Source organism: Maylandia zebra, linkage group LG11 (genome assembly GCF_041146795.1).
Source record: "Maylandia zebra isolate NMK-2024a linkage group LG11, Mzebra_GT3a, whole genome shotgun sequence".
Lineage (NCBI taxonomy): Eukaryota > Metazoa > Chordata > Actinopteri > Cichliformes > Cichlidae > Maylandia > Maylandia zebra.
In genome coordinates, this window is record NC_135177.1 from 18,964,900 (window position 1) to 18,980,559 (window position 15,660).

The 15,660-nt window shown below is 38.3% G+C and overlaps 3 protein-coding genes across 4 annotated transcripts; 2 read left to right on the plus strand and 1 right to left on the minus strand.

Annotated features, from left to right (window-relative positions):
• The first annotated feature begins 913 nt into the window (after positions 1–913).
• tyrobp (transmembrane immune signaling adaptor TYROBP) lies at positions 914–2,139 on the plus strand. The gene is made up of 5 exons (XM_012924618.2): positions 914–1,166; positions 1,279–1,299; positions 1,393–1,536; positions 1,637–1,704; positions 1,826–2,139. The coding sequence occupies exons 1-5, from the start codon at positions 1,130–1,132 to the stop codon at positions 1,880–1,882; spliced, it is 327 nt and encodes a 108-aa protein (XP_012780072.1). The 5' UTR covers positions 914–1,129; the 3' UTR covers positions 1,883–2,139.
• Positions 2,140–2,277: 138 nt separating this feature from the next.
• On the minus strand, positions 2,278–5,815 carry LOC143420944 (uncharacterized). Of its 2 annotated transcripts, none has more exons than XM_076889587.1 (12): positions 5,711–5,815; positions 4,411–4,446; positions 4,210–4,271; positions 4,088–4,126; positions 3,959–4,006; positions 3,759–3,806; positions 3,577–3,627; positions 3,450–3,488; positions 2,943–3,341; positions 2,820–2,858; positions 2,647–2,718; positions 2,278–2,450 (listed from the first exon to the last, which is right to left on the minus strand). In XM_076889587.1, the coding sequence occupies exons 2-11, from the start codon at positions 4,416–4,418 to the stop codon at positions 2,660–2,662; spliced, it is 792 nt and encodes a 263-aa protein (XP_076745702.1). In that variant the 5' UTR covers positions 4,419–4,446; positions 5,711–5,815; the 3' UTR covers positions 2,278–2,450; positions 2,647–2,659. The 2 variants fall into 2 exon arrangements, with proteins under 2 accessions (XP_076745702.1, XP_076745701.1); XM_076889586.1 differs by having other exon boundaries at positions 5,692–5,808.
• A 598-nt stretch (positions 5,816–6,413) lies between these two features.
• On the plus strand, positions 6,414–12,936 carry LOC101475997 (casein kinase II subunit alpha). Its single transcript, XM_012915958.2, has 15 exons — positions 6,414–6,567; positions 7,289–7,380; positions 7,707–7,783; positions 7,984–8,112; positions 8,207–8,318; positions 8,413–8,514; positions 8,605–8,655; positions 8,759–8,818; positions 8,931–9,014; positions 9,114–9,224; positions 9,339–9,440; positions 10,860–10,960; positions 11,052–11,200; positions 11,308–11,397; positions 12,084–12,936. Exons 4-15 carry the CDS (start codon positions 8,012–8,014, stop codon positions 12,197–12,199), a joined length of 1,179 nt encoding a protein of 392 aa, XP_012771412.1. The 5' UTR covers positions 6,414–6,567; positions 7,289–7,380; positions 7,707–7,783; positions 7,984–8,011; the 3' UTR covers positions 12,200–12,936.
• The last annotated feature ends 2,724 nt before the right edge of the window (positions 12,937–15,660 follow it).

Here is a 15,660-nt window from a genome sequence, read left to right on the forward strand (position 1 = left end):
TGGTAACCAGGCCTCATTGCTTCGTATCTTTATGTCTATGCTCTTTACTTGCCTTGATTTCCTTGTGCCTTCAGTTTCTGACATGACACCGCGTAACTCGTGTGCAGCTCAAGTTTTGGCTACCCTCCTCAGAGCTCCATGCTCTCCTCCTGCAAATAAGACCGCAAATTCAGTGTTCACCTTTTCCCCAGTAATTGCTCTCCCCACTCAACACCTAACTTAGTTCTCCCTCTGTTTCAATGCCTTCATGTTAGACACTCACACTATGTTCTTAAATCTGTAAAGTGAAAGTAAATACAAAACTTCAAGGATGTTTCACTGATAATTATCAGAAACAGTCAAAATGCTTGAATTTGTCTTGCAAAATAGTGATACTGAAAACATGAAAAACACAAGTCTTGTTTTAATGTTCATACACTCACTGATTCTGAATTTGTGCTCAATATATCACTGGGTGTCCTGAAACGCAGCACCCAGTTGCTACTAACCCTCTTAATTACTACGGGAACAGTAATGTGTATATTTGGTTAAATGTGGGAATCTGCTTGACAATAACAGTGAAGCTTTCATTTTTACAGACAGTACACCCGACTTATAGATAAACCGGTGGTTTTAAAGCGGCTCAGAGACTAGGTAGCTCTTACTGTGGCCAACCGCTCGCACTAAACCACAGGTCATGCGGAAACGCTCTATACAGAGATACCATCACACGTATTTCTGCAGAAACTGAAGGTGTAATGAAACTGACCTCACACAGCTCCTTATCTTTGCCTAGCCTAGATTTTATTTTTATGAAAACATCGCTAAAAATTAAAATTAAAATAAATTAAAGGATTAAAGTCAAATATTTTCTTTTTATAGAGCAGCATTCCTCACAGAAATGTGGCAAAAACAGAACCACCAGCTTCCTCTTCTCTGAGTGGACTCACTTCTCCTCCTGCTATCAGAGTCATATGCTCACGAATCCTGACACCCTGACAACGCTCCCTGTGGACAGCCCTTTACCAGAGAACCCTTCTACCTTTCGATATCTAGGTGCGAGAGCCTAGCGAAAGAGAACAGAAGGACCGGAGGCTCTCACCCTCCTTGTCTCATTTCCTCTTAGACCAGAAACCAAAAACTTTAGAAGATGTCTGATGCTCTCTGTATTGTGGGTTCGTTGTTTGGTGAGTAGCGTATACTTTGGTTTTGAACATCTATAGCAATGGTAGCAAAGGAACACAGGACTACCCTCGATTCTTTTTATAACCTGAGGTTCGTTTATTCTTTTTCTCGCAGGCTCATCAGAAGGACAGCAAGGTATCTAGCTTCAACTCTTTGCTCGTGTATGATGTGTGTGTTTGGCTTTTGTATTTCAATCATATGTTGTTGGGGTTTTTTTTGTTTTAACAGAATGTGGTTCCTGTTACCTGATAAACATGGAATCTGTAATAGGCATTATTGCCTCTGACATCATCTTGACCATCTTCATCACTATTTCTGTATTTTGCTTTGCAACTCATCAGAGGAGAAAGAGGGAATGGGAATCACACAGTGGTGAGCACTGTATTCGTGTGCCTTTCTTTACATGTGTATGTTTGCCTAGTGGTGTTATGCCAAATGGGCATTAACCTGACACTTCTAAATCTCCTATCAGGCAAAAGAAGTGTACCATCATCAATTTCAAAGAAAATGGCAACAGAGGTCACAGAATCTCCATACCAGGTGATGTATAGACTCTTTTAAAAATAAAAAATGACTAACTAAAAACACACTTGAAACAAAACAATACATATAATGTATATTATACGTATTACAATGATGCATTGATTTGACTTTTCTGTAGGAGTTACATGGAGTCCAGTCAGATGTTTACAGTGAACTTCGGCACTATAGGAAATGACTGAATAACATAAAAAGTATCAAAGTGCTGACAGTGTCCTGTTTGTAATTAGCTCCACAATGTAAAATATAAACTAAGATTTGTCACATTTACTCGCAAATAATTTGTTTATTCTGCATTAATTGATTGATGTTGTATTCAGTGAGTACTGCCTGGCACTAAATGTAATCGTTGCTGCTTCACGTTCCTGTTTTAGGCTGTTTTATGATATGTATTTGTATCTAACTAATAATAAATGAAACTACATTTTAAAACCAGATTTTTGGCTCAGACAGATCCTGTCAAGTCTTCAAAAGTAATTGCATTGCTTCATTTATGATTTAATTGATGTTGGCTTTATTTTCATCACACTCTGACAGCTTACACCAACACACCCAGCACAGGTTAAATCAAAACATATTTATTTTTTACATTTGTTTGTTTGATCAGAGAACAAAAACGTGTGCTGAAAATCTAATTTTGGATAGAAAAAGTCCCTGCAGTATCCGGATGTGGAAGCAAACTGTCTTAAGTTGAGTCTCCTGAGTCAACAGACAGTGATCCGTGATTCATAAGGAAGACATGCAATCTGAAAATAGAGAGGAAAAATGTTAAAACTGCAATCAGAACATGTGGAACACAAGCCAGATATAGAAAACTGGTTCATCTTAAGTGAAGGAAATGTGAGGAATTAAGTTGGGCAATGTGGCATCAGTGGTTTTCTAAGTCAGGTTGGTTACTTGGAGTTATACTTGAAATGTGATTCAAATCCAGAGGAAACTGACCTCTGTGTGCTCATCAAACGACATGGCTCTTGGATGGAATGGGCAAGCTGCTGGGCCTGTGCTCTTGTGGGACTAAAGCAAAGAAAAGATAGGATCACAAACATTGATATAACCCTCTGGAAACAGTCACTGTGTGCATTACATTAGTAATTAAGAGAACAACAAATTCTTACCAACTGGATAGGTTTCAGAGCTCATATATTCTCTGGTTTCTGTGGGAATATTAACAATTGTATAGCTTTTTTATTTCTCACAGCATAACTCCTGGAAATATGTCATACAGAATATGGTCTTACCATCATAGTCCGTTTGTTTATTGGTGCTGACTCCAGCCAGGCTGTCACTGCTGTCTTCCAAACTACCCCAATTTGGCCTTTCTCTGATTTGGCCATGGACCAACATACCACTCATCCCATTAACTTTTCCTCGTGTGGCCCACCTTTGGAGATTGGTGCTTTGACCGCCACCCTCCCAAGCATTTGTTATCCCTCCTTCCTCACTGTCTCTGCTTGCTTGGAGTTCTCCTTGAATCAAACTATGCTCCCTGCTCCCATGGTCCTGAACCAGGCTGCTGGTCATATCCATCGCTGCCATACCGTCTTTGCCCACTACAGTCACCTTCCTTGACGGAGCCTCATTTTTTGCCACAGCTCCAGGAATCATGATCTCATCGCTGTCAAGGTCTTTGGATACATCTAGGAAGAATGGAAGTCATTGCTATGCCATCTGAATCACCACATTCACCGCACTGATACAGACAGTTTGATTCAATTGGCTAATAATTTTGATTAAAAGCACTGCACCTCTGCTTTCATCTCCATTTTTGTCAAACGCATCAGGTTCTGAAATATTAGAAAATGTCTTTGTTTACTGATATTGCATTACATTCTTTTTTACTAAATTTGCACATCATCCAAATTGCTCACGTACCTGAACATCTGTTGGTTTCAGAGCTCTCTGTAGATTTGGCATCTGACATATCTGTGAATGAATTTTTAGCCATTTATTGAAAAAGTAATTGTGCTTTTTTGTTTGTTTGAGTTCTTTTGTTTTGTTCAGTGTGTTTTTAGATGCTCTTTAAAAATGAAAAAGGAAACAACAAAAAAGTGTACCGTCTGAGTCTTGCTCATTCACAATGCCACATAGAGGGGTCCTTTGTGCTGCATTAAACAAGTAAAAGTAAACAACAAAAACAGCACGATTACTAGAAATGTTTCTGTTCTCTTTAATGCACTCAGGATTTTTTTTATAGAGAACCAAAAGTAATTTGAGGATGTGAGTACATCTGAAAGCTACATTTGGAAGCACTGACCTGTGACGGCTGCAGGTGTGGTCCTTTCTGTAGTAAGTGCTAGTGCATCTACAAATTTGCAATGAACAAGTCTTGTGATCATTTCAAACAATGGTACAAGCATTGTTTAGCGACATGAATAGTTCTTACCATGTAGAAAGCTTAACACATCTTCTTTTGGGGATTGCCCTGTTAGACAGATTTGAATTTTATTACAAAATTAACAGTTTCCTGAACAATATTTAATTATTTACTCTCTTTCAATGGTTTACCTTTGATAGAAGCTGCCACCACCATATCTGCAAACGGAAGCAGGAGCAGGCAACACAAGAGGCTGAAAAAATTATTCAAGATTTCAGTTAGAAAATATATACTTATATCAAAACTAATGCAATATCTCATTTGTGGCTAGTACATGAAAGTAGCTTTAATTACAGAAGTTTAAAATGCAAAATAAATCCATCCAGACTTACATCTTCATTGCTGACTTTGGGTCCTGGGTCTGTCCACTGTTGGTCAGTAAGGGTGCAGTTAGGTGGCTTTTATGTGCTGCTGCTTTGTCTCGCTTTGTGACCTTTAATAGGCCTTGCCTTAGTTAATTATAGATTCTCACAAGAAGTATCAAATTGAGTTTTAGTCAAAGACTGTTTCTTTGTGTTGAACAGTGCGTGAATGGCACGTAGAGGAGCAACAATTAGGTTAAAGGCTCTGATATGTTTACAAAGGCCTATTCATTTCAGTTCAGTATGACAACAATCATTCTTAACATTCACAGAAGCCACTGGTCTTCCCCTCATTTATGTGTTAATTACAGGTGGCTGGTTTTTTTTTTTTTTTTTCAGAGAAATGCCCCTGAGGCTATTCTATGGCCACAGAACATGTATTGTTTCTCCATTGTCCATTTATTCATTGTGGTTCTACAAATGTCATGAAGAGTGCAAGATTTCAGGTGAATCTATTTAGATTGCAATTTCATATATATCCCTTCTTTCTCTAGTTCTACAGTACAACCACAATGATATTAAAAGCATGAAAATTATGTAAATCACATTTAACCCTTATTGTTCATAATCTATATGCTTTCACATTATGATTCAGATCAATTTTGAATTCATAGTAAAAGTTTACAACAAATTTTGAACAACAGATCAGATCAATTTAGAATATATACAAAACCTGTTCTGCATTAATAAATGAATGATTTATCCTTAAATATTGTTTCACAGATGATCAATATTTATTCAATGTTAATGAACACTTAGAGCAAAAGAATGCTTATTGCAAACTTGTCTGTGCGTTCAAAGCAGCAATAAAAGGTCAATCACACACATGCCATTATAATCTTGTTCTGCCGCATTCCCTCCTTTAATCTCTGTTTCAATAGTTCAGAATAGATGGATTACAGTTTGTTTATTGTTAGATATTCTCACATGTGTTATCTGCTGGTACACACATTTATATTTAGTATAGCTTTAATGATCACTCGTCTTACTATAATTCACACTTTAACTATACATTTATACAGAACTTTATTCCATACACTTTAAGTATTTTATCTTCTTCATATTGACTGCAAATTCAAAATCCCCAATTAACCTGACAGTCTTTGGACTGTGGGGGAAAAAACCCCACTCTAGATACACTGAAGTAGATCAAGCATGCAAATTCCACACAGAGATGCCACAGCAAGCATATGAACCAGGAACCTTTTTGCACTGAGGCAACAGTGTTAACCAGTCTACCACTATGCCCACCTTATTTCAGACCTCATACCTCTGTTACTTATGATCATTCCCCCTGATGTTTTACTATGATGCTGTTTGGCGATTCCACCGTGATCCTTCAAAGACCAATAGGTTCCTTTGTCTGCAGAAACCTGGGCAAATGTGGAGGAAACACTGACTATTCATGTGATAGATAAACATGGCATGTACATTTTCACAGTTTCAAAATTCCCTACTACACATTTTCCTTGATTTGACGCACATTAGTGGACCTAAAAAAAATCTCAATGAATGAAGGTCATATTTGAGTTTTATTTTCGTGTATTTTGGGTCACTTTAAGAAAAGTAATCAAATTTCAACCTTAAATGATTACATTTATTATTTAGGTATTTTCCCGATGTCAGATGTGAAAATAACAGTACTGAATTAAGTAAACCGTTTGTGATGCTCAGATAAATATAGGCATAGGCCTTGCTTAAACCCACACAGGGGAAATTCACTTGTTACAAAAGCACAAGGTACAGGAAGAAAAAATGAATTAGAGATATATTAGAAAAAAAAAAAAAAAAAAAAATAGAAACAAAATAGAAACAAGAAAGCCAAAATACAATATTATGCACACAGTAATACATTTATTTATATTCATACATTTACTTGTTTTTAACAGATGGGATGTTTTAGTCTACTTGTGGAACCGAACACTGAGTTTTAAATAAACTAAAAAGCTTTAACTACAGAGACGTCCGGATCAAAGTTTCCTCCTCTAGCGAGACCTGTTGGTGGCAGACTGAGTTACAGTCTCCCTATGAAAAGGAAAAGAGAGAGCGCCCCCTGCAGGAGAGGCTGTTCGCACTAAGCTCTTGATCTCGAGCATCGCCATATTGACGTCCCAACAACGCTGAGAGGTAATCGGGTTATTTAATCGCAAATATTCGTTGGTTTAGAGCTATTTGTGGGTGCTATGCACACGAGGAAAGGCTATGGATAAGTAACACAGCCGCGACGCCATTCTGCTGTTCGATCACAGTGATTCAAGGGTGTTTTTTCAAGGCGTTGTCAGCCAGTTGCCTCGCCAGCCAAGCTGGCTATTCACTCCCCTAGCTTGTTAGCTTAGCACTTTTTAGCTTTAAGAAATATATTTTTTCGAAGCTTTTTGTGAAGTTCCACTTTAATAATGGGCAATTGGGAAGTCGTTTTACTACTTTAACGCAGAATTATTATTTTCTTTCCGTTACAGACCCATAGTGTGGTCGAGAGCTTGTTGTGACTTTGTACCCGGCTTTTTTTTTTACTCTGCAGTTGGCGAAGCTAATGCTAACTAGCATGTAAGCCAGCTGCCCGGCTATCTCTTAGCTCCACAGTAGGCCTTGTGGGGCCACAGAAGGCTTGTGCGCACATTTCACCTCTTCATCAAAGTATTAAGCGGGCAAACTGGCTCCAGCTAAACGCGTGTCTCGTAGCAGATAGATCATTTGTCGACTGGATGCTCTTCGTGTGCTCGTAAATTTGACATAACCTTAATAACGTTATATAGTGGTTGGCGTACGTTGGCTAGCACACTGCTCGTGTTTTCCTGATTGATACTGTTGATTTTAATTGACCTACATTTCTGCCCCGTTTCAACAGGAGATACTGGCTTGGTGTAGCCCCCAGTGATGACTGTATTGAACCCCGTACCTCCTGATTAGACTGGTTGGATGCCCCCATTTAACATTCAGGTTGCTCCATTTTATACGCCAGCACATTTCCACACACTAGACATCCCCGGGCTATCCTTAGTTTTGTTTAAACGTGTCTGTTTTACTTTAAAATTGCTCTGTTTTACTTAAGATATTATTACTGCTCTTCTGTAGCGTGTGGGGAATATTCACATTTTTCTTTTGAAAGTTTTAATCAGGCTACCATTGAGTCTAAATATGTCTTAAACTTTTTGCTACACATTGCTCATCATTTCTTCCTGTAATATTTAATAAATGCCAAGAACTGGTATGGTTTTTAACAATATATATATGTGTATATTTTTTTTGTCTGTTTTCCTATGTAGCTTACTTACCGTAGAGGCATTTCAGCCAACTTTGTTTCAGTTCACCTTTCACCATTGTCCTGGAGGAAACCTCCCAGGTATGCTGTGCTGTCTTATATTTCAATATTTGGCCAACATTTTATATACAAGGCTGTTTATAACAGTTGGAATGCTAAACCAGTACTCAAAAATGCTTATGTAACCATCAGTATGTATTTGTCTTGCACATTTGTGCCCCTGTGATTTTAATAGAGCTTTATTGTATAATATCATTTGTCCTTTTTCTGTCTCATCTCAGGAGATTTAGAGAAGACCCTTTGTAGAATATGTCTGGCCCTGTTCCAAGCCGCTCTCGAGTTTACCCTGATGTAAACACACAGAGACCTCGGGAATACTGGGACTATGAGTCCCATGTTGTTGAATGGGGGTAAGGAAAAGGGGTTATTGTTGGTGACCTTGGTTTAGTTTTGTTTTTTTTCCTTAGGTTTTTAACTCTGACTTTTAAAAAAAATTTTCCCCAGCAACCAAGACGACTATCAGCTAGTCAGAAAACTAGGGAGAGGCAAATATAGTGAAGTGTTTGAAGCCATAAACATCACAAACAATGAAAAAGTGGTCGTCAAAATACTGAAGGTATGGATGTTTATCGATTGATTGTTGGTGGATTTCACCTTGTCACTTCAGTTGAGATTTTATAAGCCTCATGAGACCTCGTCCCTGTCCATAGCCTGTCAAGAAAAAGAAAATCAAGAGAGAAATAAAGATCCTGGAGAATTTGAGGGGTGGTCCAAATATCATCTCACTGTTAGATATCGTCAAGGACCCTGTGGTAATGTTCTGTTTTTCTACTTAAAATAATTTGAGGCTTTTAAACGCGAAAGACTTTTTGCAAAAACACACATTTCCCTTTTTCTTTTAGTCACGGACCCCAGCTCTGGTGTTTGAACATGTCAACAACACAGACTTCAAGGTAATGATGTTGTGTTTTTGTGGACTGCTAATTTTGAAATGTTAATCTTACTATTTTTTCCCCAAACTGCCTCTAATTTGTTTTGTTTTTTATTCTTTTACAGCAATTGTATCAAACTCTGTCCGACTTTGACATACGGTTCTACATGTACGAAATCTTAAAGGTAAGCAGTTTTTCGTACATGTGGATTGCACCAGCTGTTCTGTTATATTGGAAACGTTAGATCAATATATATCTTTTTATTTATTTATTTTTAAAAAATTTTTTAATGGCAGGCTCTGGATTACTGCCACAGTATGGGAATTATGCACAGAGACGTCAAGCCACACAATGTAATGATTGATCATGAACATAGAAAGGTATTGTATTATTATGTTGGCTATTGTCATTATCATTTGCTTAGGCTTGTAGCCCGATACAGTTATTGCAGCATATTCTGACTTGTTCTTCTTGTTCAGCTCCGTCTAATCGATTGGGGTTTGGCTGAATTCTACCATCCAAACCAAGAATACAACGTGAGAGTGGCATCCAGGTACTTCAAAGGACCTGAACTGCTGGTAGACTACCAGGTGAAACTCTTTATATTACTATCTGCATGTAGAGGCAAATAAATGTCTGTGTTCAATATATAATCAAGTCAGGAAGCCACTTCAATCCAGTGCCCGTCTTTATATTATTTGTAGATGTATGACTACAGCTTGGACATGTGGAGTTTGGGTTGCATGCTCGCCAGCATGATCTTCAGGAAGGAACCTTTCTTTCATGGTCATGACAACTATGATCAGGTATGATCTTTTTTTGTTTTTGTTCTTTAAATATAGTCTTGTCAGTGTGGTCAGGGACCTTATGGCCAAAATAGAGCTGCAGAGCTTTTTTTTCCCCCCACAATACAGAGTATTTTTATTTTCTACACAGTCACACTAGTATTCTCAGAGCAGGCGCTGGTGTCATCATAACCTTGTGTGGAAAACCAGCAGCGATTGCTTCAGGGTTTGTTTATTCTTAACTTTGTGCCAGCTTGATGTATTAAATGAACCAGGAAAAAAACAAAGGGTGCAAGCCGTGACGACATATCTAAGGACGTACGTCATGACACAGTTTAATCCCGTCTGTAATGTCAGTTATGTTAGGAGCTTTGCTTATCTACACTAGGACTAAGGTCAAGATGCTAAAGTAGTCCATTAAATTGAAGCCTAGCATCAAGTCCTCTTTATTGTAACTAAATAGTTAGGATCCTTTATTGAACCTCTCTTATAAAACGTTAGTATTCCATATTTGATTATTTGTACATTTTAGCTTTCGATCACCTGCTAATGCAGTTTTCAGTTGTATTTATCAGCATTAATTCATCTAGCATAATTCCATTTCTTGAATTATAATATCAAAATGCAGCGAGCGACAGATGATTCATATCGGTATTTCTTACTTACTGAAACAGTCGTAGCATTTCAAACCAGTTTAAGGGTCACAAGGTTGATTCATATACTTTCAAAGGAAAAGCTATCATAACGATGACTGTGCTACGATCAGTTAATCATTTCTCTAGATGCTCCACCCAGTTGAAGTAAACCACCATCGATAAATAGGAAACCTTTGGTCGTTGCTAATAAAAAAAATACTGAATCACAGTAAAAGGTTAAATTACACGTTTATTCGCGTGGGCTTTTATTTTCTGGAAATATGTGTGACTGATAAGAAAATCAACCACTGGAACTGTATGTTTTTTTTTTTTTTTGGTTTTGTTTTTTTTTTTTTTTAATGTTTTTTTTTTTTTTTTTTTTGGTTTTTTTTTTTGGTATGATGTAGCAAATTTTCATTTTTTATTTTGTTTTTTTGTTTTTTTTCTCTCATCATTTTATATTTCAAGTGTTCACTTTGTACTACTTCCACTCTGTGCTCACATGTTTTTGTTTGTTTGGGGTTTTTTTTAAATAAAAATAATGTCTGATTCTTAAATAATTACTATCATCAGGTTTTTAAATTATTTTCCTTTAAGCGTGCTTTGATAAGTTTTATGATTAAAAGCAGAATGAACAGAATGAGTGTCAAACATGCCCAGTCTTAATATAACAAAATGTGTTGTCCTATATTTGTACTCTCCCACCATTAATTATTGGTCTGTACACACCATGGTCAAACAAATGCTTCATGTAATCCAACTGCTTTTTTTATTATTATTAATTGTATTTTTTTTTGTTTTGCAGCTTGTGCGAATTGCAAAAGTACTTGGCACAGAGGACCTGTATGACTACATTGACAAGTACAACATTGAGCTGGATCCACGGTTCAATGACATTCTGGGAAGGTAAAAGATCATAGCTGCTTGTTCATAATAAAGCATCCATTGAGTGTTTTGGCTTATGACTAAATCTCAATGGCCAATTGTTTGCCTCTAGGCATTCCCGCAAAAGGTGGGAAAGGTTTGTGCACAGCGAGAACCAGCACCTAGTCAGTACAGAGGCTCTAGACTTCCTTGACAAACTGCTGCGTTACGACCATCAAGCCCGCCTCACGGCCAGAGAGGCCATGGATCATCCTTACTTCTGTAAGTCTTGTATTTCCTGTCTCTGCATGTATTGCTTTTTTTTTTTTTTTTTTTTTTTTTTTTTTTTTTAACATTTTGTGGTTGCTTACATACATGTTTGTTCTCAGATCCCATCGTAAAAGATCAGGGAAGGGGGGCCACTCCTGGAGGGATGGCTGCCAGCTCCACTCCAGTCAGCTCCTCAAGTATGATGGCCGGTGAGTAATCTTGTTCAAAGTGGCATGCACTTACAGACAACAGTCTTGCTAGCTGCACGATGCTTTTGCAAAGAATTATCTAGAAGATAGATGACCTCTGTTAGATATCTATAATTAGCCCTTTACTGTAAAGTAGAGGTGTGACTTTGTTGACTTTTTTTTTTTTTTTTTTTTGAAGGAGCACCTGCTGACAGTGGCTGCAGTTAAAGTTATGCACTGGTGTTAAAAAACATTAATAAAGTACATCACCGTTTAGAGCTGTGATTTTCTGATTAGTAATGTGGCAACATTTCTTATAGATTGCATCAGGTAACTTTGGTACATAATAATATCAGCTGCAGGTGCGTTTAAGGCATGCTCTGCAGGAGTTGCTCATATTTACTTTTCTCAGAATGGCACCTGGACAGCTTCACACTTTTTCCTTTTGAAAATAGAAAAGTTCAGTTGAAACAAATTGAAGCAACCTAACAGCATGCGTGTGTACGAAGATGTGTGCTGATTGTATATTATAACTATGGAACATTTTGAAAACACCTGTATTATTCTAGCTGGCTTGAACTTTGTGATTATGAATTTTTTTACTTGTGGTGTAAGATCCAGCCCATCGTGATGCCCGTTCTTTGATCTCCCTCCTTTCTGTAATTGTGCATTTTCTGGGTGATTAATGATCCTTCTTCCTTTCCTAGGCATCACCTCAATGTCCTCCACACAGCCCATGGCTAACATTGCTGGATCACCCGTCATCCCCGCCCCCAACACCCTGGCCACACAAGTCCCTGCGGCCACCGGGGCCCAGCCCTGAAGCCACTTCCTCACCCGTGTTTGTGTCCCACGGCCATGACCCACGTAGCTCTCACTACGACCCAGGGCCATGGCTCCCCCTTTTATGTTGGAAAAATAACAAAGAAGATTTAAATTGCTTTTCACATTCAGTTCTATTTTGACACCTGGACTTGACAGAAATGTATTGTTGCACCTGTCAGAATTATTAGAAATTAATTTGGGTGTGTTACTTGACAATGCTATTGTCTAGAAATCCTAATGAGATGTAGACCTGAAGAGAATGGATAATAAAAATTTATTTTGTATGTTTCAAATATACAGTCTTGCTCTTGAAACTGTTTGACGGGGATCCTGCTGTATTACACTGTGAACCTTTGACACGACTTCACGAAACAAGAGTCAGGAATCTGGCGCGCCCCACCCAACAGCGCTCGCTGGTCGCACACGATGTAACGTGCAGGAGTTGTAGGTGTTTTGAAGTTGTTAGACGCTATCGTTCTTTAATTGGACTTTTTGTAGATATTCTACAGTTACTGTCAGGTTGCATGCACCCAATGCTGAGTTTCACAGGGTCAATAGTTTGCCAATTTTATGTTACTTCACTTCTGTATGTGTATGTATGTGTTCATGTTTGTTTTTTATGAAGTCTCTTACACATGATTTTGATTATAGACAATTTTGTAACTTTTTTGTTTTATGTTGGGAGGGGTCATCACCTACAGAAAACAACTTCAAAAATAAACAATTTAAACAGGGTTTTGCAGGCCCTACATGTTATTGAATATACACCAGTACATCAGGCTGGTCATGTAGGTATGTGTCAATGAATGGAAACACCATAGTCATTGTTTACTGCAAGAAAAGTTTACTTGAATGAATATTTACACCTAATATTAGGTTTCCTTTAGATGGACTAGTGGATATAGGTGTGTTTTTAGAATGTAAGGGTTCGAAATACCTGACGGCAACAAATGAACACATATGTAATCGCTCACACACACCCCTTGAGATTATTTCCATATTATATTTTTCTTATCATTTGTCAGATAAAATTCTCAGAACCAGGTAGAGCTGTTTGAGCTTGTCGAGGACCACGCCCCAGTGCAAGTGTGGAATAAAACAATGAACTAGGCTGGGATTTCTGACTATCGCAGGCCATTCTGTTCATGAAAAAAAAGAAAAAACATCACCAGGCTGCTAATTTTGGAAGCTAACCCCATGTTTTTATAACTGGCAATATCTTATTTTTAATATATGATTATTGTGGCTAAAAGAAGTCACTTTAGTCATAGTTTGGGTAGCTGTTATTAAAAAGAAAAATAGAGAAATAGTCCTTTTTTTCAGTCCAGTTACACTGAAAATGTGAATGAGTGGCGATAGAAGGCTTTTAAATGGTTATCTTCACTACTGGTTCAAAAACAGCCTAATGCTGAAACCTTGCATTGGGAGGAAGGTTGTCCAGATTACAAAAGCAAACATTAGTCTCCAAACTGTGGTGTGAGTGCAGATTTTTCAAAGGCCAGGAAGAGAGAGAAGTTTAGCAAGCCATTAGTGCAGGGAGCATGGAGAAAGAGAGTCACACCTGATTTATGAATTCAGAGGGGTCTGTCAACTCGCTCCTTTTTGCTATGTCACTAGTTAAACTGACACTTCACAGCAGGCCCAAACTATCCTCAGGCTGCTCGGAGGCCACCACTTCCCCCGTGGACCTGAAAACCATAAAAACACTTCTCTACTTCCCTTTACCTACTACAAACCTGCTAAAAGCTATATATGAGATTTATTGAATAGCTGACCTTAAGAAACATTAGTAAAACTATCCAATGCCATAATTATACACAACTCATATTCACATTACTGTTAATTAAGACTTCTGTGTGTTTGCTTGCTTGTTTTTAACTCTGTCTAAAACGTGGGAAGGACCTGCATTCACAGCCCTGATCATGCTGTAACCAACAGCAGCAAACCTGAGAGTGAGTCAGCATGACTTGCATAGTTACCGGCCACTTCATTAGGTACATCTTGCTTGTTCTGGGTTGAGCCCTTTTTTGTCTTAAAATTCTATATGGCATAGGTTCATTAAGGTACTGGAAACATTCCTCAGAGATTTTTGCTTTGTGTTGATGTGAGAGCATCACGCAATTGCTGCAGATTTGTTGGCTGCACATCCGCGATGAGAATCTCCCATTCCATCACATTAAGTTGCTTATTCATTTGAGATCTGGTGACTGTGGAGGCCATGTGAGTACAATGGACTCATTGTCATGTTCAAGAAACTGTTCGGCATGGTTTGAACTTTGTGGCACGGCACGTTATCTGGCTGGAAGCAGCCATCAGACGATGGGCACGCTGTGGTCATAAAGGGATGGACATGGTCAGGTAGGCTGTGCCAGTTAAACAATAATTCGAAATGTGCCAAGCAAACATCCCCCACACCCTTACACCAGCAGCAGCCTGAACCGCCCATACAAGGCAGGATGGATCCATGCTTTCATGTTGATAATGCCATATTCTTTTCAGTTTCATGTGTTATACCAACAACTGATTAACTGCCAGAAATTGTGTTTTTTATGTGTAATCATTTAGCATATTTTAGTAAATAGACTGTAGTCAGCAGGATTTATGAAGAGTTTATATATAAAATAAAGAACGATCTGTTTAATCTTCATCACTCTGTGTGTTTGTAGCTGCATTACAATCAGTCCAATCTTCTTTTGGCTCATAAGATATCTTTGCAGAATGGTGGGGTTATACTTGTTGCAATTTCTACTGCAATCTTGGCCAGATCTTTCTTGAAAAAGACATTTTTAATGTCAATACACTTTTTAAACCTTCCCCCGTGCATTCAGCAATTTCGGTGACGGAAATTACTTCTTGGGACTGCACCTCTTCTTAGCTCACAGGCGTGGCAGCCAGTAGTGTAGATTTAGCCCATGTGCTTCAGTCTTCAACATGCTGTGTGTTGAGAAATGCTCTTCTGCATACTTTGGCTGAAACAGGCGTTTATTTGAGACATTCTCCTCTGACCATTTTCACCCAAAGAACTGCTCCTCACTGGATAGTTTCTCTTTTACAAACCATCCTCTGTAAACTCTAGCGATGGTTGTGTGGGAAAATCCCAGCAGTTAGTGAAATAATCAGGCCAGCACCAAAAACCATGCCGCTTTCAGCCACTTAGATCACTTTTCTCCATCATTCTGATGCTCCGTTTCAACTTCAGCAGGTCATCTTTACCAGGTCTACATTTCTAAACGCACTGAGTTGCTGCCATGTGACTTGCTCATTAGCTGTTAACAAGGGGTTAAAAATGTGTATCTAATGAAGTGACCAGTGAGTACATATCCCCTTACAGAAAGTGAAATTTACTAAAAGATAATCCCATACAGGTGCACTGGATGTTCCCAGAGGGCTCACAAAGGTACATATTACACACAAAGGTGACTCCATTGCATGTGCAGAGTCAAGAGGCCAAATGTTAAT